The sequence below is a fragment of the Maniola hyperantus genome, chromosome 4 (assembly GCF_902806685.2).
Source record: "Maniola hyperantus chromosome 4, iAphHyp1.2, whole genome shotgun sequence".
NCBI classification, from domain to species: domain Eukaryota; kingdom Metazoa; phylum Arthropoda; class Insecta; order Lepidoptera; family Nymphalidae; genus Maniola; species Maniola hyperantus.
The window spans coordinates 13,136,507-13,163,870 of record NC_048539.1 but is presented as its reverse complement, the minus strand read 5'-3'; the positions used below and the strand labels follow the sequence as shown (position 1 = coordinate 13,163,870).

The 27,364-nt window shown below is 37.6% G+C and overlaps 3 protein-coding genes across 3 annotated transcripts in view; 1 reads left to right on the top strand and 2 right to left on the bottom strand.

The window, feature by feature from the left end:
• The window catches only part of fzr (fizzy and cell division cycle 20 related), a 71,857-nt gene extending 57,182 nt beyond the window's left edge, over window positions 1–14,675 (top strand). The window contains exons 5-10 of the mRNA XM_034985329.2: window positions 4,070–4,204; window positions 5,171–5,285; window positions 6,447–6,568; window positions 8,138–8,306; window positions 8,817–8,926; window positions 9,341–14,675. Of these exons, the coding sequence (XP_034841220.1) occupies window positions 4,070–4,204; window positions 5,171–5,285; window positions 6,447–6,568; window positions 8,138–8,306; window positions 8,817–8,926; window positions 9,341–9,517 (828 nt within the window). The 3' untranslated portion in view covers window positions 9,518–14,675. The remainder of the gene's footprint in view (window positions 1–4,069; window positions 4,205–5,170; window positions 5,286–6,446; window positions 6,569–8,137; window positions 8,307–8,816; window positions 8,927–9,340) is intronic.
• A 1,011-nt stretch (window positions 14,676–15,686) lies between these two features.
• LOC117997156 (uncharacterized) lies at window positions 15,687–17,897 on the bottom strand. The gene is made up of 3 exons (XM_034985337.2): window positions 17,729–17,897; window positions 16,741–16,969; window positions 15,687–16,053 (listed from the first exon to the last, which is right to left on the bottom strand). Exons 1-3 carry the CDS (start codon window positions 17,854–17,856, stop codon window positions 15,748–15,750), a joined length of 663 nt encoding a protein of 220 aa, XP_034841228.1. The 5' UTR covers window positions 17,857–17,897; the 3' UTR covers window positions 15,687–15,747.
• Window positions 17,898–22,220: 4,323 nt separating this feature from the next.
• LOC117997155 (uncharacterized) lies at window positions 22,221–23,994 on the bottom strand. The gene is made up of 3 exons (XM_034985336.2): window positions 23,824–23,994; window positions 23,062–23,287; window positions 22,221–22,610 (listed from the first exon to the last, which is right to left on the bottom strand). The coding sequence occupies exons 1-3, from the start codon at window positions 23,958–23,960 to the stop codon at window positions 22,296–22,298; spliced, it is 678 nt and encodes a 225-aa protein (XP_034841227.1). The 5' UTR covers window positions 23,961–23,994; the 3' UTR covers window positions 22,221–22,295.
• Window positions 23,995–27,364: the final 3,370 nt, after the last annotated feature.

The following is a 27,364-nucleotide window of genomic DNA, read 5'->3' as shown; positions in this document are numbered from 1 at the left end:
TAATAACTTAACTAATGCCTACCCTGGCGCCGACCCTGTATGTGAGTTACAAAGTACCATACCGATGGTTTTCTTAACTGAAACGCGGCAGAAAATAATGTAGAAAATCTTTGGAAAAAGATTGCGGTTTTGTAGAGCATTGTCTCTGTCATTGAGACCGACAAAACGTCACATAGGTATGAATGACAAACGCTCTACAAAACCGAAATGTACGTATTTTCTGCCGCGTACTGTACCTACATCACAAGTACTTTACCTGGTGGTAAGTTGTGGTCCGACCACGGTCAGACCCACGTGTCAGCCATGCGCTGTCTGGTGGCAAGGATCGTAGACTGTTTTTTTCGTATTATGAAAATGAGATAGACAGCTGGTGGCAAGTAGGTATCTCAAGCAGGTCCGTGACGAGTAAAGGCCAAAAGTTTTGACCTGATGTCGTGAACTCTTAATGTGTGATTACGTAATTATAAAGAATGTATAAGACAAAAAATAACATGTTAATTTACACCATTTTTCGTCTGCGCTTATCTCCTTTTAAGACTTACCTAGAAAGAGACGTTTGGAAAAATTCGGATACTTCTGTAAGAGATTGCTTTAGCAATTAGGCCGCCATTGCACCCTTTGTATAGTTTATTCTGTATCTGTATATGTATGTATGTATTTTCCTGCATATGTGTGTTTGCAATAAAGATGTCTAAATAAATAAATCAATAATATAATACCTACAATCTACATTTGATGACGTCAGATTCAAGAAAGGACAATTTTCGTTCAAACGTTTACAAGTACATCGTATTTCATCTCTATTTAGAAAATTCCTCACCATAGAATGCTTAAGCGGCCTTGTCCGTCTGTCCATACGTCTGTCAGAGCTTCGGGATAGGGGATGACATTGTTTTTGCCGGTACTTCAGAATTAATAGACATAATAACTTCAAATTCACTAATAGATGGTCTCAGGCATGTTTAATGCTAACAAATATTAACTTGAGTATGAAATACAAATAAAATTACTTTTTCACTGCGAGAAATGAAGAAAGCGCCTGACCATTTTTTCTAAAACCACTATCCAATCCAATCCAACAGCCTGTTTGCGTCCACTGCTGGACATAGGCCTCAATAAACCACTTAGTTAATACATTATTGTGTAATAGCCCGGCTTCTCCATTTCTATATTGAACTCTTAAACTCTATAAATTGTACAGGGTACATAGTTGCAACACTGCATACTATAGATGTATTAGACACTTTTTGCCCTTTTTATCTAAAACCGGTACGGAGACTTGAATTAGCGTTGTAAATAAAACTTTTAATTGAATAATCGCGCTGCAATAAACGACCAATTTGATCCTTATGGATTTGTCTGCGATTTTGTATTTAATTATTTCGTCCCGGATACTCGTTAATATAATAGGCAATATAACCGTATTATTGTGCATACTACAACTTTTACCCAAACTTTAGAATATAATCGCTAACTATATAATAACAAAAAGTTGTTGGGTTACTCATGTGTGAGTAATTTTTCGGAAATTCTTCAAAATGCTCCCATGAATGATTCGCACTGAATCATTATACCTGCTTATTCTTTTTTTTATTCAGATAATTGCTGCTTTTTTTTGTTTTATTTTAATCGGAAATATCCGAAAACCGTAAATTTGTTGTTATATAAATATATATAACTATAATATAAAAATGAATCACCAAATGTGTTGGTCATCGCAAATCTCGAGAACCGCTGAACCGATTTCGCAAATTTTTTATAATATTCCTTGAAGTACGAGGACGGTTCTTACGGAGAGAAAAATTTAATTCAACCTCCCCCTCAATTTTGTAAACTCTACCCGAGTCAAGCCGGGGCGGTTCAGCTAGTTTCTCATAGAATTAAAAGGTACCTAAATTTTTTACTTATTACTAGCAGGTAGTTGTATGTAGTTGTTACTACGTACACAAACTAATTAGGTAGGTACCTGAGCTAGTTGTTTTTTAGCGTACGCTTGTCTAGATTTTAGTCGCGAGCGCAACTCTGCAAGTCACTGTTATCAGGGCGCGCAGGTATTATTAAATGCAGGTCATTCGCCCATGTACTAAGCCGATCTGGAACTAGTCTACCCCCGCAGTGCACGTCGCGCCCACAAATCCATGCTACCGGACACTGTGTACGAGTACTTGGTATCTCTACATAGTATAAAATAAAGTCGCTTCCCGCTATCTGTCTGTATGTATGAACGCGTAGATCTTTTAAACTACGCAACGGATTTCAATGCGGTTTTCACCAATAGATAGAGTGATTCAAGAGGAAGGTTTATAGGCATAGTTTTGTATTGGTTTGTGTTTTGTCGGAAGAAATCAAGCTTCCATCGAAAATTAACAAATATCATAAGAAAAACGTAGGATAAACTCAAAAACTACGCAACTGATTTTAAAAATTCTTTCACCTATTGACAGCTAAATTATTAGCAAGTAGCCATGAGCAAAATTTTATTCTCAAAAAATTAGAAAGTGAAGAAAATCGTCGTGAGGAAACCTGCATGCCTGTGTGAAGTCTGCCAATCAGCACTTGGCCAGCGTGGCGAACTATGGCCTAAAGCCTTCTCATTCTGACAGGAGACCTGTACTCAGTCGTGGGCCGGTGGTGGGTTGATCATGATGATGATGGCAATTATCGTTTAGCTGCCACCTATTTATCTATAGTCCGCGACAGGGTGAGATGGCAATCGGGGTCCCACGTCACCTGCGCTCGCTTGCACCTGGTTAGCGCAAGGGCTGTGCGGGTGTGCTGGACGTTCCCTCCCCGATTGCCATTTCGACCTGTCGCGTACTATATCTCTTATATATTATTATAGCCCTTTCTGCTGCTTGTCTTGTTCAGAATCTGTCAATTAATTTATTGGTACCTGTCCTTGTTTGATTGTTCTGTCATTTAAGATTTAAGTATATGCATAAAAACATTTAATTAAAACAAACGGTAAGAGAAGTTAAAGTGACACCCGAAAGATTGCTATGTTGATTTATTTAGCTTCTTGTATAAATTTTCAGATTTTAATAAGTAGGTATAGTACGCGACAGGTCGAGATGGCAATCGGGGTATGAGGCGGAGGGGCGCCCCGGTCACCCGCGCTCGCCCTCACTGGGTTAGCGCGGGGGCTGTGTGGGTGTGCGGGGCGTCCCCATCCCGATTGCTATCTCAACCTGTTGCGTATTATAATATGTTTTCTTAAAATCCATACTAATATTATAAATGCGAAAGTGTCTGTCTGTCTGTCTGCTAGCCTTTCACGTTCCATCCGTTCAACCGATTTTGATGAAATTTGGTACAGCGATAGCTTGCATCCCGGGAAAGGTCATAGGCTACTTTTTATCCCGGAAAATCAGAGAGTTCGCACGGGATTTTTAAAAACCTAAATCCACGCGGACGAAGTTGCGAGCATCAGCTAGTTTAAAAATATAACTGTAAGCTAACCTTATCTAATTACTATACAAATCATGCGTGGAATGGTGCCAAGAATACTGGCTGCATTTCCGCGCTGGACAGCCAGGCTGATCCTTTGCGCAAAAAATGAGCCCCCCGAGCCTATGATCTATGGTCACACAGCCCGGGTGACCATAGCTCATAACCTATGAGATAATAAAGCATAATGTAATTGGGTATTTGACTACATCAAAAATAAATTATTTCTCAGTGATTATTAAATAGAGGGTCTTCCAAAATACGTAAAATCCACGTCCTGTGTTGGTTTTAAGTGTAATAACTATTTTAAATTATCGATTAAACTAAAAAAAGCACGTCAAATGATTGTGACGTCACACACCGGTACTTCATAGAATCTCGCATACTAACCCTCAGATCTATAAATCGCACTTTGACTTTACTCAGACTTAAGATTGAGTTAAAATGAGACAGATATAGATATATTGTGTGAGGGATATAGCTTTGTCTCGTTTTAACTCCATCGTAAGTCTAAGCTAAGTCAGAGTGCGCTCTATAGATCTCACCCTAAGCGCGCGTTTTGACGTTTGATAAAAAGTCACTGATTTGACTAGTTGTCAAATACCGTATTCCATTGTTTCAGGTGACACGGCTATGTGACTTATCATCGGAAGGAAACGCGGTGACATCTGTAGCGTGGAGCGAACGGGGTCATCTAGTAGCTGTCGGCACTCAGAAGGGACACATCAGCGTGTGGGACGTCGCTGTTAACAAGGAGGTGAGAAATCTACATTTTCACACCACTCGCTCGACAATGGCGCCGATTCTGTTGTCTTTCTCCAAACTAAATTTAGAGTATCTGCATCCTCTTCTTTTTAATATTGCTAAAAACATGAACAATGCGCGGAACATGAATTTTACATTAATTAAAGTCTCTTAAATTTTAGTGCACGCTACAAATTTAAACAATACGCTCGCGACTGGCAGCTAAAGTCACGAGGTTTGACGGCTCTAAATTTAATTCCTTTTCATATTTATATTAATACGAAGAGGATGCGAATGCTCTAAAATTTAGTTGTGCTCAGAATCAGTACCATTGCCTTATTACAGACCTGTTATCTAAAGCTAAAGTATGTCATAACTTTTCTATGACTTAGGTTGTAATGTTGTACTGAAATCCATTACATGTAATGTAATTTGAATTTTTAAAAAAAATGATTTGCTAATCCGAAATATTGCACGCCCTAAATTCTATTAAGGCAACGAGTCCCAGAAGATGTTCATGATGGGGAGTGAGGTAGTATTTTTAATTCATAGGATCTCTTTTTTTCTAATTCTCAATTCTTCATACACCCTGAGAGATGTACGAGTTGAATTCATGACTTGCAAAAATAATTTCACGGGTTAAAAAATCAAATCGATTTCCTACCAGTTGGTAAATTTAGTCTGGCAAGTTATAAGATACTGTGACTAACTCCGTTGTACACAAACACTAAACTAAAATGACACGTCTAAATCTATTTCTATCCCTTTCATAATGTTGCTTGTGGAAAAGGATAACACTAGATTTAGACCCGTTAATTTAGTTTAGTTTAGAGATTGTGTACAAGAGAATCGGAATTGATGAGTAAAATTTAAAGAAATATGCATTTAGAAGTTGAATATAAATTATGTAGAATCATTTAATGTAATGTAATATGATGTAGCATCGTATATCATTTTCACGTTGTATGTGTGTCGTCAGGTGACGAAACTACAAGGGCACATAGCCCGCGTCGGCGCTCTGGCTTGGAACGGCGACATACTAAGTTCCGGCTCACGGGACCGCCACATACGGCAGCGCGATACTAGAACTCCAGGTGAGAAATGTTTTTATAATTTTTATGATAGTGTTTTTACCTACACTTCAAGGAAATTAATAAATAATTTTAAATACATATCAAAAATTGCATAACCGGCAGGAATCGAACTTGCATCTTCTGGGTTCGCGCCCGATGCCTTGACCACTAGGCCACGGTTTCGCTTACCGCCAGTGACGAAATTTGTGATAATATGTACGTTCACTCAGTACTGAAGCGACTGTTTAATGCCATCTAGTAGCGATACTTTGCAGTTATCGAAACTACTTTCAAATGCCCATATTACAATGCAGCTCTTTGAACGAGAAATGACATTATTTGCATTTTACTATATTTTTATTATTTTTATGATAGTGTTTTTACCTACACTTCAAGGAAATTACTAAATAATTATAAATACATATCAAAAATTGCGTAACCGGCAGCATGAATCGAACCTGCATCTTCTGGGTTCGCGCCCGATGCCTTGACCACTAGGCCACGGTTTCGCTTACCGCCAGTGACGAAATTTGTGATATGTATATTCACTCAGTACTGAAGCGACTGTTTAATGCCATCTAGTTACTAGTAGCGACACTTTGCAGTTATCGAAAGGCAGAATTTGCTACCGATTACGATAACGATGAATACGTTTTCCTTACACAATTGGGGGGCAGGTTCTGGTTATAAGAGTAGGTCAACTTAAATAATCCCTTTTATTTCTTAAAAACATGTTCATTCATTTGTAATTTTTTTTATTGGTTGAATACTAATAAATATTTGATAAAAGTCTGAAAGAAGTTTTCTAATGTGAGTTTACAGATTTTGCGTAGATTCATTGGCAATTTAAATTCTAGCAAGAAAAATTTCTTGCTCGTCTAGACATTTTTCTGGAGAACTATAGTAGAGTACAATAAAATAAAATACAGAAATAGTACCTTTCCACCATTCCCCTTTTTATTTCTTACCTGAAAAGTAAAATTCCAAGATGTATAAGTCCCACAAATTGCGTCGTCACGTCAGCACTAGACTGAAGTTTCGAGCTGATGGTATATTTTGACTTCAATATATGTCAAATGACGTCATTTCGATGATAATGAGACATGGTTCCAGCGCAATAGCAATTTGCGGGACTTATACCCAAATTATTTTAATTAATTTTCTTCTTTCCATCGTTTTCAGCGATACAATCTTCTCGAATTCTCCAAGGGCATAGACAAGAAGTATGCGGCCTGAAGTGGTCGCCCGACGGACAGTCGCTCGCGTCGGGAGGCAACGACAACAAGCTCTTCGTGTGGTCTATGGTAAGTTGTCTTTTTATATCGTCATAGATTCGATTGTCAATGTAGGAGTAATTAATACATACTATCCATACTAATATTATAAATGCGAAAGTGTGTCTGTTTGTCTGTCTGCTAGCCTTTCACGGCCCAACCGTTCAACCGATTTTGACGAAATTTGGTACCGAGATAGCTTGAATCCCGGGAAAGGACATAGGCTACTTTTTATCCCGGAAAATCAAAGAGGTTCCCACGGGATTTTTAGAACCGAAATCCACGCGGACGAACTCGTGGGCATCATCTAGTATATCATATAGATAACTTAGATACGTTGATAGTGAAAGATCGATTTTATTTATTTTACTTTATTTCATTACAACCACAATTATTATACATATAAAAAATTTACATGATTCAAGTTTTAGGTAACATATAATTAAATAAACATATCATAATTCCACTTATAGGCGGATATTTATTTTTGTCGCATACGATTGGGTCGCTTTAGGTACTTTTCTTTATTTACAAAGAGATAAAAAATTGAAGTAGATGCAAATATTGAGAAGTTATACAATTTTTGCATTAGAGAAGATATTTTTTTAAATGTAGAAAATAATCGACGCGTGAGATTGTGGTTTGCGGCAGGTCGGATACAAATGATAAGCTTTGCGGTGAACTTATTTGTGTGTGATAAAAGTAATTAATGTCCTATTTTGTTTTATGCACTAGCAAATGTGTGGGAACTATAAAAATGTAAATTATCAATTTAATTTAAAATTCCCCATGAGAGTCTTGTATTAATTTTGATAAGGAGTTAGGTGTGAGATTTTTTAAAGATGTAATATGTATATTCATTTACAAAAGTTCCGAAAGCGCCATAAACTTCAATTTGGTAATGGGTCACAAGACTAACAATTATGCTATACGCTATACTAAGAAACGATTTGGAGGTTAAAATTTATAGAGTGCACTTTGACTTTACTTAGACTTAAGTTTCAGTTAAAACGAGACAGATTTATGCGAGTGGTATAACGCTGTCTAGTTTTAACTGTCTTAAGTCTGAGCAAAGTCAAAGTGCGCTCTATAGACCTTAGTTCAGCCTCAGATATTCCAACTGAAAGAAGCTAGAACGGGTAAGCTAAGGCTACAATCCTCAGTTAAAACGAGACAGATTTATGCGAGTGGTATAACGCTGTCTAGTTTTAACTGTCTTAAGTCTGAGCAAAGTCAAAGTGCGCTCTATAGACCTTAGTTCAGCCTCAGATATTCCAACTGAAAGAAGCTAGAATGGGTAAGCTAAGGCTACAATCCTAAAACTACCCTGAAGATGTTTTGCGATGTGATATTTCATTTTAACGCAATCGCCCAGCTAATCAGTTCCTAAATCACACTTTTGACTCGATTAGTAGGTAGGAACATTTTTCAGAAAATACGTCCAATTATTATTGGACGTATTTATAAATGGTATATTATTTATTAATGGTGCAGCAAACAAATTTTACGGGACTTATGAACTTATGACTTACTTACTCAGCAACAAAGCATGCGTCGCAAAAAGAGAAAAAGATCTATTAATAGGAAACTTATTTCTAGCACTCGACATCCCCGGTGCAAACGTACTCAGCACACGTAGCCGCAGTGAAGGCGATCGCGTGGTCGCCACACCAGCACGGCTTGCTGGCGTCGGGCGGCGGCACGGCCGACCGCTGCATCCGCTTCTGGAACACGCTCACGTCGCAGCCCATGCAGTGCGTCGACACCGGTGAGTTGACACAGTACTGACATACCCAGCACCGCCATCATATTAAATTGTCAAGACCGCGCCGGTGCTGACATACCCAGCACGAAACAGCAGCGATACTGACATACTCAGCATAAGATAGCACGATATCGATATTCCCAACACGAAATAGCACGGAACCTAACATACTCTTCTCGAGACAGTATCTGTGCTGACATACCCAGCACAACCTCGGTACAGCTGACAGTACCGGGCACTTAGGACCAGACATCATTAGTATTAGTATTAGACCCAGTACTCGACGATATATTTTCCGCAAATTGCTAACGCGCGTGGCCGCCTTTTTAGTGACGTCATCACTAGACTGAAGTTTCCAGTTGATGGTATATTTTTACTTAAATATACGTCAAATGACGTCAAAATGACGTCATTTCGATGTTAATGAGACATGGTTCCAGCGGAATAGCAATTTGCGGGACTTATACCAAGACAATTGGATATAATAGCATTATACTTATATGTTGATTTCAGGATCGCAAGTATGCAACCTGGCATGGTCAAAACACTCGAGTGAGCTCGTGTCTACGCACGGATATTCACAGAACCAGATCCTAGTTTGGAAATATCCTTCGCTTACACAAGTAATTCCATATTCCAATTCTAATTTTTAAAAAAATATTTCCTGGATATAACAGAAAAATTATTCAACTGAAAACATTTGGCATTTGACCAGCCTAGCAAGTAGCAAAACCCTATTTATTCACCTAAAAATTCACCGAACACGAAATCACAAGCAAAAGCATCGGTGATGATTGTTTTCACGCGGCGATAACAGATGGCGCAAGTCGCCGGGTTTAAAACGCGCTTTAAAGATTTGCTCGATTAAAATGCCTTCAGTCTTCACATCATATTTGGTTCAAACCTTGGATATGTAATCTACGACCTACACTACTGGCTTACAATATTATAAGAGAATCACTCAATTTTTCTCCCAAAAAAAAAATTAAGTTGTACAGGCTACAGCATAGATTAAATTTTTTATTGTTTATCCCCAGGTGGCAAAACTAACGGGGCATTCGTACAGAGTCCTGTATCTGGCTTTATCACCAGACGGCGAGGCGATAGTCACAGGCGCGGGCGACGAAACGCTTAGATTTTGGAACGTGTTCTCCAAAACTCCTTCACACAAGGAGAATAAAAGCGTTTTGAGTCTCTACACGGCTTTGAGATAAAAAGTGTACCTAAATTAGTGAATATGACAATAAGGTGGTGATACCTTTATTCATCTAATTTGTTCAGTGTTGCCATCATAAAAAAATATAGACAATGTGGTAAAGTTTTCTAATAATGTGTGCTTACTAATATTTGGTATATTTAGTTTGGTGGAGATTGCCGTGTGTACATAACATTATGGGACTCATAGATATATTTATTATTTCCTTCGGGAATAGTTTTTTTTGTTTATATATTATGGAATTTGTTGATATAAAAATATATTAGTTAAGGCCCGTTTACATTTGGCCATCCACCGCTTATAGTTTTTAGCTAACAACAAATTTTATTTACATAACAATTCGTCGCTTCTATTTTTTTGCCTTCTTTTTATGACTTCAGGAATGTCTGTTTAATGTTTTGCTACATCTCTCTTTTACAAAAACTACATGCTTTTAAGGCATTCAACTGCCATAATGGAAATGGGGCTTAAAAATTAACTATCAAGAATAGTGCATATTATACATACTTTCCTTATAAAAGTTATGAAGATTTCTTTATAAAAAAAATACATTATAATATGCTGTAAGTCGAAACTAGCGGGCTTAATTTGCTTTTTGCTTTGATAACTTGATAGTTTTATCATTCCTACAGCATTTTATATGATACATTATACACATAGAAATATAACGTTCGTGATGCATGTAGGAATATATTCACTTACATTATTATGTTAAATCATATTTTTATATTAATGTACATTTGTTTGTATATGTAATATTATACGTTATGTATATTTATTTCATAGACATTTATCACTAACTGTGTTTGCATTTGTATATTTTTGTCTTTATATACAACTTCGGAAAATATAATATATTTTTGTACAAAAGATATTATATTTACGTGAGTATACATATTAATGAAAAAAAATATATTTTTTACTTTCAGTTATACCTAATAGCTCAAAAAAAATATCCGTTTATTTTCGTTTTCTCAAAAAATAAAATATAAATGTAAACATAGTGGTGTGGTAGTTTTGTATATTATGTTGTTGGTAACATTTTCTTTATATTAGTAGGTGTTACTACACTTGCAGTATTGAAAAACTAAGCTTGTTTGAGTACATGTCAAAGTCAAATCTTTGTTGATATTGCCAGTGTAGGAGCATCTTCCTATATTAAAATTTTGTGTACTTATTTATGTAAATATACTTTTGACTACTATTTTTTACTATGAATTTTCGATAATGACATATGATTTTGATATATTTTCTTTGATAAATACTTAAATTTGATGAATTATAACTAAAATAAATGCGGAAAAATACTGAAGACCCCATAATAGTCAAAAGTCAAACAATTTATTCAAAATAGGTAATAAATTACACTATTTGATGGTCGGTTGTTGGATTTGTAAGATATAGTGGTGATAATTAATACGCGAATTTAAAACTAAAGCTACGAGGGTTCCAAACATGCCCATGTCTGAGAAGAGCCCACAAAAAACTCAGCCGGATATTATTCTTTTTATCATCACCACTATACAAAATCATTTAAACTTATTAGAACTAACACAAAACTGAAACAAAAAATGAAAAATATTACTGTCTCGTTCTGCACGATATTGATTGATTGAAATGATCGATTTTCTGAGATTATCGATTCTATGCATTTCAATTTCCTTGCCTGCTTATAAGTTTTTAGTACTAATAGTAGGATTATAGTGATTTTATATGTATTAGTTTCTATCATCGGCATTTATTAATAGTAGTCAATATATGCGCTCAAAAGCAAGGAGGTCGGAATGTTTTGCAACATTAGTTTATAGTTTTAGTTTTATAATCATATATTAGAGGTACCTCTTTATGATTTATGATCTCATAAACAACTATGATCTATAATATTATGGCAACATTATATAGTAATTATTCAGTATGGAGTCTTTTCGCTTGTTGTATTATTTATTTCTTTTATTTATTTAGTGAAAAAGTGTGCTAAAAATTATTTCGGTCGCTAAAATTATAGTTGTACGATTTATGAATTACGATTAAGTTTTTTTTTTGCTTGACTCACGACTGATTTCTTACTTTGCGCTGTCTCTTTCTATCTTCGGTTGTGTGAAAGAGAAAACTATACCACCGTGAAATCCTTGTGTCAAGCGAAAGGTTTTGAGGTACCCTCTTAATATATTATTTGTGTCTAAATGTATGCCCTTTACATTTCCTATTAGATAAATAACAAGTTTGAATTGGATTTGTGCAATTTAGGTTATTTTTTGTTTGTTTGAGCGTTTTGTTTTTCTGTCTATTTAAAGCTGATTTTATACTTATGATGTCATTTATGATCAAACCGATCTTACAGTTCCCGGCAAACAACTTGAGTATTGACGCGGTTGGCTGGCGAATGGTGGCTCCACGGGATTGGTTGATCAGTCAGCGCGAATGCACGTGATTGGTTGATATGTCCGACTTTCGATTCCCGGATTCGCCAACTTTCTCCCACTACGCTGCTTCATGCCCAAGTTGTTTGCCGGGTACTATACGTAGCAGTCCATAATATAGTCGCCTTACTATGACAAAGTTCAGGGAAAATGAAACTGTCGCTCTATTCTGCAAAGTTTTTAACATTCATTAACTTCAATCGCTAGTCGGTCGCGATCTGTCATCTCGTACCAAACTATCATGTTTACAGCGTTCTCTGTCTACAAGAAAGTTTTGTATGAGGTCACAATAATGTCAAAAAAGTTAGAGAGAAAAGAGAAGAGAATAACTTCTCCGGACACATGTTTCGTGCTTTAAGTTATACAATATAACAATTTATACTCTCGGTTTGATCCTTAATCGACATCTGTCAAATATTAGCTATTTGATCACTAGGGGTGAGAGTGAATTTAAAATTGTTCCGCTACATTGCTGCCTAGCTCGGAATGCAATCTCATATAAGCTTATAGAGATTGTATGGAGACCAGTAGTGCCGCGACAGCGCTGTGACAGCTGGTGATAGCACTGTTGCGGCAGCGCTGCTGCGTGCAGCGTGGTTCGGAATCATACCTTTATAGTGAGTACAAAAAGACTTTTCACACGCCCTTTTTAACTCTTTGGGTCAACTCTCATGTCAAAAGTACGGTTCACCTTTAAAATAAGGATTAAATTCGTACTTTTGACATGAGAGTTGACCCATTAGAGTTAAAATGGCGCGTGAGGAGTTAAATTCTACGCGTTATATCTAGCGATTTCGAAGCCTACATTTGACGCCTGCCAGTATAGGTGAAGCCTCGAGGTTTTGTTACAAGTTTCATAACCGCCGTGAATGAGGAGATTTCCAGGCAACGTTCAAGAAAATTTTCATAGATGGCGCTGAATTTTATAACTACTAAAGATGAAAAATAATACCGATATCTATATGATCTATGCTTTAATGTTTAGGTCGTGTCAAGCAATGACATAGATGGAGAGTAAGAGCTAGTGTGCACTGCAATTTTCCTTACGTTTCTTCCCCACAAAATCTGTGAACTATAATAGATGTTAATTAATTAATTTCGCATCCGATTCAAATTTAAAGCATAGATGATGTAGATATAGGTATTATTTTTCATCTTTAGTGGTGGAAGTTTTCAGCGCCATCTATGAAAATTTTCTGGAACGTTGTCTGGAAACCTCCTCATTGTGATGCCGGGTCAAATTTGTTTAGTATAAGTCCCGTAAATTGCTAATGCGTGTGGCGTTTTAGTGACGTCAGCACTAGACTGAAGTTTCGAGCTGATGTTTATGTTTACTTAAATATACGTCAAATTACGTCATTTCGATGTTAATGAGACATGGTTCCAGCGCAATAGCAATTTGCGGGACTTATAAATATTCTTTCAGACGGAAACATAAAACGCTCTATCTTAGATAAGAACGAATGGTACGGACGACACCAAATATTAACATTTCGCTTTCGTTTAACCTAAAAATTAGAAGTTGTGTGTTACACGTGTTTTTTTTTGTTTTCTTTTTGTCAAAATTGTAGTGTCCAACACTAACAGAGTCATTTTTTTGTAATAATAACCAGAATTGGGTGTAATGAGACTCGTTTTGATTAATACCGAATGATTTTTTGGGATTGTCGTGAGGCTTCCACAAAAAAAATTGTTTTCCGAATAATTTTCATTTAATTTTTTTATCTATTTTTTTTCTGGAACTGTAATACTTAATTACAACAAGTATTTCCAGCTTTTGCTATCTTTTTTAAATTTACTCATATTTTACTTAATCCTAAATTGTGCTATTAAAAATAATCTGCTATTGGTTTTTTTTTTGTTAATGCAATTAAAAAAAATCAATCATTGGTATTACTTAGAACGACGCTTTTACCCGATATATTTAGTGTATAAGATTTGTAGAATTGGACCTAACTATCGTACACCACAAACATGTGTATTAAAAAACTAAAATCTGTGTTATTAAAACGTGCATTATTTTGTATTTTATCTTATTTTCAATACTCGATAGCACTATCAGGGCGAGTCTACATTTTTGAAAAGTTAACATAACCAGTGTAAGGGTAAATACGCACTGCGGTATTTCATTCTTAAAATTTCCACAGGTTTTTGCGGGAAAAATCGCGCGGTGCAGTGTGTACCTATTCGTATTTTTACGGAATCCGTGATTTCAAGGATGAGTGCACAAACGCCCATAGGCTAAAATTTTGGTACGGCCCTTGAGTTGAGCAACTATCTAAAATAACGGAAAAAAACTGTTTTCTTTTCTGGCCAAAAACGTGAAAATAACTTACGTAACCGCATCATATGCAACTGTTCCTTAGTTGATGGTGATATAATGTGTGGATGACCCTTAAGTGCTAAACAACCATCAGTCCGTACGCAGTCTTAATAATTTTGTTTTGTATAATCTCTAGCTAATATCAATCTACTTAAACATGTTTAATTTAATTCTAACATAAAGATTACTATGTCGTATATTTTACGTCGATTAACCATATTAATCCATAATAATATAGGTTAGGTCCATAATAATTATGATTAAAAGAAGAGTTATTTATAAATAGAGAAAAGATTATAATATATTGAATGCACTATGTAAAGATAGACTGATATTGTTTACACGTTTATTTCGTAAGTGTTCATATCTAACCTGTACTTTAGAATTAAATATCAAATTGTGTGATCTACTTATTCGTTTTTCTTATATATAATTCCTTTATACGCAATCTATAAACTAAATTGACAGTTCTAAATCTAGTGTTATCCTTTTTCGCAGAGAACATTATATACACATATACCTGTTATTTTAGTAAAAGTTAAGAATTTTTACAATAGAATTCGGCACTTTTTTCAGCCGAGCAACTCGCTTGGTGTGAAGTGTGAACGAGGACTTAGATAAGTACGGAATACCTACCTATTTTGATAAAATACAAAACTTCAAAATGCCTTGACAGAGATCCATCAATAACCCATCCAGTTATCGACTGACGTTGAGATTCTTAACCAGTGAGCGCAATCGACTGATATAGTGAGCGCATTACAAGTACCTAGTCCAATCTGAAGTTGGAACATGGCGGTTTGAATGGAGCGGTTGAGATCGGTTGCTGCGCAGTCATACACCTCGTGTTTAGACTGAACTACTTTTTTTGCGCGCCCTAAATGTCAGTGACACAACTAGGCCACACGTTTCTCAACTGGCTGACCGTACTTAAAACTCTTCTTACACGTTTACATACTACTACGAGCTATAGTCCGGGCCAATTAAATAGTCGTTCTTGAAGTTAACCGCAAGACGCGTCGCAATAGCATTTTTAGGCGTCAGTGGGGTGCGCGAGGGAGTGGAGCACACCAGCTCGCGCGCCGCGCCGCTTGGTCGCACCGTACCCCGGATTCGCCACCTGCATTAGTGTGAGTGCTATATCCGTACGCAGTACACGAGCTCGTGGAACAATACTTACATGCGCAAGCTCGCACTTGCATCGTAGATCACGTCAGTTGCGATGCGCTATACGATCTTACATATCACGTGATAACTGACAGTTTCAACTGAACAGTAGGTATAGATACTTACGTGGTAGATATTAAAGTTAAGATAATAAGAAAGAGGTGTTCAAAATATTATAGGTACTTACTCCATTCTTTTTATTCGTGACTTTATCACCAGATAATAAATAATGAAAAATAATAAAACAAATCAAACCGACTGCTTTACATTGATTTTATTAGATTTTATATCGATACCTTCCTAACTCTGCAGGTTAGTTTAGTAGGTGGTCTGGACATTTCTACGAAGCAAAATAAACGCATTGACTAATGCTCTAATAAATAGTTTAAAAGGCTGTTTTTCGATGTGATTCAATAGATAGGGCACTACCGTATAATCTTTTGCTGCAGAGTTCAGCTTGAGCTCATGTCTGGCAATAGTGTCAGATACTCTGCCCAATGCTAACAGAAGTTTGGCTTTGTGTTGGACGTATGCGTTGGATTTGCTGACTTTATCATGCACAAGTCTGTTGCACTGCTCCACTGAATCAGTTGTGCTGCATATTGCGTCCATTAAATTGGTGATCTGAAAAGTATAGATAATACTTAAGTTATTTATGTATGACACAAGACGATGCGATGTTCCTTTTTGTTACGACTAGACAGACTGCTGAATTTGATCAGGTATATTGTTGAGAACGTACGTGTCAAATTAGAAATGAGGAGATCCGTAGGAGAACTAAAGTAACCGACATAGCTCAACGGATTACGAAGCTGAGTGGCAATGGGCAGGGCACATAGTTCGTAAAACCGATAGACGTTGGAGTCTCAAGGTGCTGGAATGGCGACCTCGCACCGGAAGACCCCTAGGTGGGCGGACGACATCAGACGAGTCGCAGGGAGCCGCTGGATTCAGGTGATGCAAGACCGTGGCGCGTGAAAGTCCCTACAAGAGACCTATGTCCAGCAGTGGACTTCTATCGGTTGATGATAATGATGAGACTGCTGAATTTGTATGGTATGTAACTACTGGTATGCACATAACCCCGAAAAGTTAGAGTTGTGTGCCCGGGATCGAATCCCCGACCTCCGATTTGGAGGCAGACGCCTTAACCATTAGGCTTTATAGCCTAATGGTTCATAGAGCTGTGATAAGCTCTTGTGTCAGTGTCAGTGGGACACAGTTGTGAAATATTGCAGCGCGTTACGATCCGAGCCAACAGCGCTTAGGTTCTTAGCAACTACAGAATACGTTACAGTGGGTATGTCTTACCGCTTGAATCTTAAGATTCGCCTCAGCCAACAGCTGGTTGAGGTTGTCCGACACGCTATTATAGTTCTCCCATGCCAGTGGGACAGTGTTGAAAAATATTGCCAGTGCGTTACGATCAGAGCCACCTTCGCTTTGGTTCTTAGCTATCGTCCCTGCCACAGCAGCGACTATGCCAAAGGCGAAGTGTTGCCGAGCGGCTGGATCGATTATGTTATTGCTTTCGCGGGGTCTGAAAAGTGTAGATTGTTGAAGTGAAAACATATTTTTCATCCATAGATTTGTCATAGTAGATAGATGACTAAAGGGATATCAGTAAAAATAAATCAGCAATATTATTATTGGTTAGCTGATACCCGTGACTTCATCCACGTTTAGCGTTAGGTTTTCCAAAATCCCGTGGGAACTGTTTAATTTTCCGGGATGAAAAGTAGTCTATGTGTTAATCCAGGGTATAAATCATATAAATGAATCTATCTCCATTTCAAATTTCAGCCAAATCCGTCCTGTGGTTTTGCGAGAAAGAGCAACAAACATACACATTTACTGTGTGATAGGTAGGTACCTAGTGTGATATTATTGCGCCATAATATCTTGCTCTAATTTTTAATGAGTCTGTAGATCCAGGATCTTTCCCAGAGCTTATGAAATGCAGTAGGTACCTACCTAAATTGATCCCTCTTTTCAAATCGTGCAGTAAAAGTGGCTCAAATAACTACAGGCCAATTTTAATTTAGCAGACTTACAGCAAGATATTGTTTGAAAAAAATTATGTTCATTCTGCGGGTGAAATCTATAGAGCTCACTCTGACTTTGCTTAGACTTAAAACACAGTTAAAACGAGACAGACGTATATCTCCCACATAAATCTGTCTCGTTTTAACTCAAGCAAAGTCAAAGTGCTATAGATACAAAGCTCTACAGATCTCAGCCTGAGAGTAGACCCAGGCTTAGTAGCAGTCGGCTATGGGTTGATGATAATGAGACTTACACACTCTCCTGCAGATACAACCGGCTGTGAGTAAAAGCAGTCCTAGACTGGACGTAATGCGGTGGGTCCACCGCATCCTCCAGGCCACACGCCCCGCCGACCGCGAGTAAAACAAATAGGCCCCACATGATTCACACCTGAATTACAAACACACATTATGCAATATACCTACTTACAGTGAGTTACGCGACCGAAAGTAATGTACATCGACCTTTAGAAGGAGAAAGCTGATTTGTAGAGCGTTGTCTCTGTCTGAGACCGACAAAACGTCATATATGTAGGTATGAGTGACAGAGACAATGCTCTACAAAGCCGATATATTGTATTGCCCCGTACTGTAGGTACAGTGAGTTACCTATTACACCGATATCATCTTAGATGAATTATTCTATTAATCCTCATCATGAGAACCCAGGCCTTGTCAGAATTACGTAAGTATATATACGCATTTCTTGAGAATCAGATTACTAGGGTTCCGTACCTCAAAAGGAAAAAAGGAACCCTTAGATTGCACTTCGCTGTCTGTCTATCTGCCAGACAGACAGATAGACAGCGAAGTGATCCTATAAGGGTTCCTTTATATTATGTTTGTAAATTTGTAATGTTTTTTATGGTAAGTGTAATTTGGTACTTCCCGTTGACCTAGAATCATGAAATTTTGCAGGTAGGTAGGTCTTATAGCCCAAGTAAGAAAAAATCCAATACAAAAACCGTAAATTTGTGGTTCCACCACAAAAAATTAAAGATTTGTGTTCCCGAAGCCCTGACCGGTTTTTAGGAGAATAAAGCACTTGTTTTAAGTTTGTAGGTACCTCTTTCAAGTTCGAAAACTTTACTGGAATTCAAAGATCTAATGTACCCTACCTACTTACCTAGATACTTACCGGTCGCCGAAGTTCTTTAAATGCTTGTAAAGTCTACAATTCATATTTATATAAAAGTGTTTTAGCGTTTAAATCGTAGTAATTAGATACGATTCATTACAGATTCAAAAAAGAGGTTGTCAACTTATACAGATTTTGTTAACGTTCGCACAGTATTTTTAGGGTCTTCTTAACTTAAAACATACATCATCATCATCAACCCATCGCTGGCTCACTACTAAGCAAGGATCTCCTCCCAGAATGAGCAGGGTTTGGTTATTAGGCTACCACTAACTGGCCAAGTGCAACATTATGGAGCACTGTCGTCTGTCAGGTATGCTTGGTATACAAACGATGTTTTCCTTTATTTTATTTGGAAAACCAACAGCTTAAATTAACATATCTTAAAAATTAAATAACTAGAAGCTAATAATAGGTTCTCACAGGTAGAGATTTAAATTGCTTAAAAGTTAAAACGCACATAACTTTGAAAACTTGCGTGCGCGGTATCAAACTCCGTAGCCTCCGAATAGGCCGACGTCTTAACCACTAGGCTATCACAGCTTTTATATATTACATGCTTGGCCATCCATATACCTACCTATATTACGCGATAGGTCGAGATGGTAATCGGGGTGGGGACGCCTCGCACACCCGCACAGTCCGGTGCGGAATAGCGCGGTTGACGTGCGGGACGTTCCTCCGCCTCATACCCTTATTGCCATCTCAACCTGTCGCGTACTATACCTACTATTTGGGAAAATCTTGCAGCCCAGCACAATTTTTTAAATACCTATACAATGACTCTATGGGCTGTCTTATCCAAACTTTTTCATTATTGAACTTTACAGAAAAAATGTTATGTACACCTGATGTAATATTGGTTGCGTAGGTAGTTAAAAAAATAATTAACACTTAACAAAAAATAATAATTAACACTTCACAGTTTGATCCACCGTTGAAATAGTAATTTACGGTCATTTGTAAAATGTGAATTGATACGGTAATCTTAATGTACAAACCTATTTTAACATATTATTTTTTACAGTAGGTACCTAACACTTTTATAATCCCATTGGCAAAGTTCTTTCGGGGAGAAAAGCGCAACTTAATAGAGAGAGCCAGCGTGTGCCAGACCTTCGTCTTCTAAATTATATAAAAGGAAAAGGTGACTGACTGACTGACTGATCTATCAACGCACAGCTCAAACTACTGGACGGATCGGGCTGAAATTTGGCATTTGCAGATAGCTATTATGACGTAGGCAGGGGTGAAATAGGTTTTTGAAATTTGTGTAGTCCACGCGTATGAAGTCGCGAGCATAAGCTAGTATGTTTATAAAAGGAAAAGGTGAATGACTGACTGACTGATCTATCAATGCACAGCTCAAACTACTGGACGGATAGGGCTGAAATTTTGCATCTCTTATTGCATGACAGCATCTGCATCGGCGTTCGGCACCAAAAAACCAATCGATTTGGTATTTCGGCAGGTACAGGTACTTGCTATGTAATATAGACACTAAGAGTCTGTTACACATCGTTTACTAGATGATTTTTTTAAATAGAGATAGCGAGCAAACGAGCAGGCGGGTCACCTGATGTTAAGTGATTACCGCCGCCCATAAACATTTGCAGTACCATAGGAACTGCCGATGCGTTGCCGGCCTTTTAGGAATTTATTGGTCCGCTCCTTGAAAAACCCCATGTTGTAATCAAGTGGTAACACCGCCGATGGGAAAGAAGGATCTGCTACACCGGACGGTCGAAGTGCGCCAGACACCCAGGTGGTGAGAGTGAAATTGCTTACGGTGGCGCGCGGTGCGGTTGTAGAAAAAGGAGGGTGGGATGAGATCAAAAAGCTCTTCAGAGCACTCCCCATGTTGTCCGTGACTTTTACAAATTCACTGTAGGTAATACTTACCTACCCCTTCCAAGTTAGCTCGCTTCCATCTTAGACTGCATCATCACTTACCACCAGGTGAGATCGCCATTAAGGGCTTACTAATTAATTTTAAAAAAAACTTCGTCCGCGTAGATTTCGGTTTTTGAAAATCCCGTGAGAACTCCTAGATTTTTCAGGATCAAAGTAGATGCTCGAGAATTCGTCGACGTGGATTAGGGTTTTTAAGAAATCCCGTGGAAACTGTATGATTTTTCTAGATAAAAAGTAGCCTATAATATGTAGATAGGAAAAGTTTATTAATCTATTTAGTAATTTTCTAAATTAGGTATAGCCCTCATAAACAAACAGACATACTTTGAAGCTCTGTTTGATAAACATAGACCGTATGGTAGTGTTGCCAATGGAAAGGTCAAGTAGGGACTACAGACTACGGAGTGATCAAGAAAAGTAAAACAATTTACAGTCATTGATAGAAAACACTTTATTGTTATTATTGCTATCGATACAAACTCACAGCGGTCTAAGCTACGATCTACGTACCTACACGGGCTAAAAGATTTATATCTAAATCTTTGAGCACGTGTAACTTGAAAACTACACATTTTTACGGAAATCTGGTAAACCACAGAGACACATAAGTATTACTATTAGTTCCTAGTACGTGTTTACAAAAAAATCATTGGATCAGATTTTTCTTAAAATCCAAACTCATTTGTTTGCTTGATTTGAGAACCAAACTACTTTTGTATGGAAATTGGAATGGGCTGCGAATAAACTCTTTTTAAATGAATAATGTAAATTGTTTTAATAAATGTATAATATATTATATAATATTACATACTTAATATATATTATGTTCTTTTGATGAATAACTTTCCATCTTCTTTTTGTACCTATACCCTATTCCATTTACAACCTCTCGCACTGCCAAGGGTCACTGCTAGAGATCTCTCATAGAGATTTAAGTACTTCCCTGTCCACTTTTACACACTTTTTCTCTTTAATGTAAATGTTTTTGTTGTGCCCTAAATTTTTTATTGAAACCTCCACGGTACTGGCGCCTCTTGTATCGAGCATCTAGCGTTTTCCTCGCTGTAGTGAGATGAAAAGTTGTGTTTCACACGGGTGCAAATTTATTTGCGCTCGAGTCTTTGAATTATCCTCGCTACGCTCAGGATTCTATCTTTGAACCACTCGCTTCACTCGTGGTTCAACCTTAGAATCCTTCGCTGGCTCGGGATTCATACAAACTCTCGGGACAAAATAACATCTTTGCACCCTTGCATAATAAATAACTATTTTATTCTAAGAATTTTAAATTTGAATTCTAAACGCACTCGAAAAAATCTTTATTCGTATATAGAATCTTCTTGAATTAGAACCTCCTTCACTGCCTGACTTTTGGTTGGGTTGTGCCCTATTAATATAGAAACTCTTTATTGAAACCTCCACGGTACTGACGCCTCTTGTATCGAGCTTCTAGCGTTTTCCTCGCTGTAGTGAGATGAAAAGTTGTGTGTTTCGCACGGGTGCAAATTTAATTGCGCTCGAGTCTTTGAATTCCTCGCCTCGCCTAGGATTCTATCTTTGAACCACTCGCTTCGCTCGTGTTTCAACCTTAGAATCCTTCGCTCGCTCGGAATTCAATACAAACTCTCGGGACAAAATAACATCTTTGCACCCTTGCATAATAAATAACTATTATAGGTAAAATTAAAACAAAATTTTCAATATTGACGATGATTTATTTTTAAAAAGTTCATTGGACTCATAGCGAAGTATTCTACAGCGTTCTACTTCTAAATAATTGGATTGAATCGTCTAAACTGCAATTGTCTCATTTTCTTATATGCATTCTCTAAGTCAGTAATAAATGCTTCAGTTTCTGCTGTCTGAACCTGATTTATCAAGTAAGGGATCTCAGTTCTCTTTGTAGTCACCGAGTTGAGTTCCGGTGCGAGACTCCGCACAGAAGTTGACACTTTGCCCAAAAGTAAAAGTAGTTCGGCTGGGAGTTTGTAGACATATGGGTTTCCTTCTACTTTATTTTGAACTTTGGAGTTACATTGTGCAACGCTATCTGCATCACATAAGTTATTTATAAGGTCTTCTACCTGTAAGAAATGTTGTACATTATTATCATTGACTTTTTATTGCAGGATAGGCTGCGCTTGACGACAACCATGCTTAAAATAAACAATGATGAGGTTTAAATTGGAACGCGCTTGCCTAGCAGATGCCTTCACTTCTGCCTTCCAGGTTATACGTTGCAGAAAACACGGCATTCCAAATCGTATCAGAAGCGTTAAGCAAATCCTTTCTTGTACGTAGATTGGACGTCCGCGTTGGCTACCTTTATATAGCCAACGCGGACGACCAATCTACATAATTGATGCCAAGTGTCAACACAAACCATTTCTATCTTTTCTGTGATAGCATGGATAGGAACAAGGATTTGTTGAATACTTTTTGAAATGTACAACTAAATCAGATAGCCAATGAGATACGAAGCAGACCTACAGTTCGTCAAGACTGTAAAGTTAGGACGGTGAAGAAAATACTCACCAGACGAATTTTCCCCGCAGCTTCGTTTAATAGCGATTGTGTCTTCAAAGCTACTTCCCTATAGTTCCTCCACGCATACGGCACATGCTCATCCAGTACCAACAACGGATGGTAATTAGGGTCTGACCTATTGGCCACTACCAGAGCAGCGACCACGTCAGCCAGGATTCCGAATGAGAAATGTTTTCGAGATACGGGGTCGTAAATATCCTTGGTGTTCGGTGGCCTGAAAGAATACTAACTGTTATAGGAATACTTGACTAGAGCAGTCGCGAGCAATGTAAGAGTTAACTAGAGAGGGAGAGAGAGAGCTTTTGGTTTGATCCTTAGCGACATATTATGTCAAATATTAGGGATTTAGCACTAGGGGTGGCAGGAATAAAAGATTTAAAAATATTGTACATAATATTTCAAACTCTTTACCACGCTGCCAAGAGGGTTAATGTCACAAACCTAGTCATTTCATATCATTATCATAGTGTACTCAGATGAAGCTTCGAGGTTTTGTTACAAGTTTCATAACTGTCGTGATCTGTGACACAATGGTCTATAAGTGACAGGCCCTGGGTTCAACTCCTGGCTTCGGCACAAGCTAGCTATGCGTAAATAGTACACACACTACTATATCCCATACATTTTGTATCTCAAAAGTAAACCTCAACAAGTAAGGTCTGGCGGTCCTGGGATCTTGTATAGGTCTAGCAGCGGAGTTCGCGCTGTGGCGGCAGTCAAAAGCTAAATTGTGATCGAATAAAAACTTACAAGGACTCGGACAAGTACGTCTTAACGTGTGTGAAGGCTTCCCTCGACTGAACGTATGGCGGCGCGTGCACGTTCCTGGCGTAATCCATGCTCGCGTGCGCAACGCCTGCCACTAGTAACATTGTGAGTCCGAGCATGATGCGGTCCTGGATAGTCAAATTATTTTATTTTATTTAACAGGAAAACTTACAACTAATATGAAAAAATGAATAGGTAAAAACAGAAGAAGATTAAAGCTAATGACAAGTTTTCACAGATAGAATAAACATAAGAATAACAAAAAAAACTCGACTGGTCGAGAGAAAATTCAGGGAAAAGTTATACGTATAGTACGCGAAAGGTCGTAAGGGCAATCGGGGTATGAGGCGGGCGGGCTGTGCGGGTGTGCGGAGCGTTCCTTCCCCGATTGCCATCTCGACCTGTCGCGTACATACCTTGGACATAATAATTATCATCATCACCAATTAATTTTAACTGTTTTGTATTATGTCTGTATTTAGGATTCTGTATCGCAAAAGGAAAAAGGAACCCTTATAGGATCACTTTGTTGTCTGTCTGTCCGTCGTGTCTGTCAAAAAAACCTATAGGGTACTTCCCGTTGACCTAGAATCATGAAATTTGGTAGATATAGGTCTTATAACACAAGTAAAGAAATAAATCCGAAAAACGGACTTTATGGTTACATCACCAAAAAAAATATTAAAATAATATGTTCATGAACAAATAATTAGTATTTCCATTTTAAAGTAAGATAACTATGACAAGGGGGAAATCATATGAAAGGGTACCTGTATATTCCAAAACAGATTTTTATTTATTTTTATGCATAATAGTTTTGATTTATCGTGCAAAATGTCGGAAAATTGTTTTACGGAACCCTCGGTGTGCGAGTCTGATTTGCACTTGGCCGGTTTTTTTAATAAAAATAACGATCAGGCGGGTTTTTAACTTTAATGTCACCTGCCCACCTAGTGGGGCGTTTTCTAATGCTGCGCTTTCCGGTGTGATGTTACCATTCCAGCATCTTGAGACCCCAACGTCTATCGGTTTTTCGAACTATATGCCCTGTCCATTACCACTTCAGCTTTGCAACCCACTGAGCTATGTCAGTCATATCATGTCAAAAAAAAAGATGACTCACTGACTGACTGACTGATCTATCAACGCACAGCTCAAACTACTGGACGGATCGGGCTGAAATCTTGCATGCAGATAGCTATTATGACGTAGACATCCGCTAAGAAAGGATTTTTGAAAATTCAACCCCTAAGGGGATGAAATAGGGGTTTGAAATTTGTGTAGTCCACGCGGACGAAGTCGCGAGCATAAGCTAGTTTGATAAAATATATCTATAGGTAGTGCGCGCAAAACAAGACTACTTTTAATTTAATGAAACTTACCAGTTTCAGAAAGCTTTTGAATGAGAAATAATTAAATGTGCTCTTTATATAACCCATAACAACTTAACAATTTATTCGCTTCATAAAAAGCAGGTATGATCAACATAAACAAAATTAAGAAAAATAAAAATATGTAATAATATTTATTCGTGTGCAAAGAATAAGTTCTTTGCACACGAATGCCTGATGCGATTTCGTTCGCGTTAGGTTTTTCATAAATTCGTAATACTTAGGAATTATCTTGCACCCTTTGTATAGTTTCTTTATTCTTCTGTATCTGTATTGTTTTCCTGTATATGTGTGTGTGTGTGCAATAAAGATTTCTAAATAAATAAAGATTTTCCGGCATAAAAATATGTGGGTATTCTATATCCGTCACCAGGATGAATGCTATCTTTGTGGCAAATTCCATCAATATCGGTTCAGTGGTTGAGCTAGGAAAATGTACCTACCTAATACCTATTGACTATAGACAGGCAGACACACTTTTGCATTCATCAATAATTATTTGTAGGTATGGATAGTATGGCTCCGTACTCGGGTACAGCGGGACCCTATTCGTAAAACTGTTATAACTAAGCCCCTGGTGTCCTGTCCATCAGTCTGTCAGCGGGTGGTATCTCATGAATTCTCATAGATAGAGAGTTGAAATTTTCACAGAGAGCATATTTCCATTGCCGCGTGCTAGAACAATAAAATAACAAACAATGGCCTGCAAATTAAAAAAAACTACATATTGTTGTACCTATCTTGTAGGAACCTACGGAACCTTCGTGTGCGAGTCCGCCTCGCACTTGATCAGTTTTATTTACCTCAGGTGCTACCTACATAAAGTATCTAACTACTTTTTTCATATTTTAGACGTACCTAACTTTTAAATAATCTAAGAATTCAGTTTATTTAACTGAAACAAAGTAGAAAATGTTTAGTGTTCCTGAAGCAAAACTAAATAGAGTAACTATTGTATAAAGTTGTACTTCACGCTAATTATTATTATTATTGTATACCGGAGTCACGGATCGTGTATTTAAAAAATAATTATAGACAAGAATGTAAAGATCGAAACATTGTAAAAATCGGCTTCTCTCGGGCGGAAAAACTGAAAATCCTATTCAATGATCGCACTTTGACTTTGCTCAACAGCGACTTTGACAACGTAAAAACGAGACATATTTAACTCTTCATAAAGTCTTGTTTTAACTTTGTCTTTTAAGACAAAAAAGCGGACTTTGCATTTACTCAGATTTATCTGAGCAAATACGCTTAATAAAAGTACGCTTTAAAGATTTCAAAAGCGATCACACACTCATCCAATCCGAATCCGTGAAAATACGGATATAAAAACTCGGACCGGATTCGGATATTGCTTACGCACTAATCCGATCTCTGATCCAAATCCAAGCTATTCAGTGGACATGTTTGACATGTCAACGTCATAATGTCCCATATGAATCCGAGGCACATCCGAGATATTCTCACGGATGACGAAGAGATATCGGAAGACGGAAGATACCATACAAATAGTTCTATGACTACTTCGGAACTTATTTTTACGGACTCTCTTTGACATATCTGTGTCATACGTCCGTTTGAATCGGAGGCACATCCAAAATATTCTCACGGATGACGGAGAGAACACGGAAGACGGAAGTCCGAGCTAGTGCGTAAGCTACCATAATTTTTCACGGACACGGATCAACAAAAATATTACTAATAACTATGACTAATTACTATTTAAGAAAAATATTACTAATTACTATATACTTACGGGAAAATTGTGAAGTGGAAAAATTATTGTTTCATGGCAACCCTAGTGTAGCGCTGTAATAGCTCTCTCCGGAAACAACCGTTCTGTTAGCTATATGAGACGCAGACGAGCAAATATCCGGCAGTCGCCGCTTTACTTGAAAGGTAATATTAATTTAACTCGTGGGACCCCAGTGAAGGGTTATTTCGAGCCGGAGTTTCTCTCCCTCAGTCTTTCTCTCAAAGCCTAGGCAGCGGGCAAAAGCCAGGTTCGTAGGAAAAGATGATACCAAAGAATTGAAAACTGATCGATTTGACCAAAATGTTGAGGTTTTATAGGCCGCATACTGGTGATGAATAATAATCATTTATTATTAGTGTCAATTCGAAAATAG

Excerpts from the sequence above, each read along its gene's own strand:
- LOC117997156 (XM_034985337.2), bottom strand. The coding sequence starts at position 17,856 with ATGTGGGGCCTATTTGTTTTACTCGCGGTCGGCGGGGCGTGTGGCCTG. Across the intron at positions 16,970-17,728 it reads TTGTATCTGCAGGAGAGTGT|ACCCCGCGAAAGCAATAACA; the intron begins GTAAGTCTCATT and ends TACACTTTTCAG. Across the intron at positions 16,054-16,740 it reads CGAATCTTAAGATTCAAGCG|ATCACCAATTTAATGGACGC; the intron begins GTAAGACATACC and ends TATACTTTTCAG.
- LOC117997155 (XM_034985336.2), bottom strand. The coding sequence starts at position 23,960 with ATGCTCGGACTCACAATGTTACTAGTGGCAGGCGTTGCGCACGCGAGC. Across the intron at positions 23,288-23,823 it reads ACGTACTTGTCCGAGTCCTT|GCCACCGAACACCAAGGATA; the intron begins GTAAGTTTTTAT and ends GTATTCTTTCAG. Across the intron at positions 22,611-23,061 it reads CTGCGGGGAAAATTCGTCTG|GTAGAAGACCTTATAAATAA; the intron begins GTGAGTATTTTC and ends CATTTCTTACAG.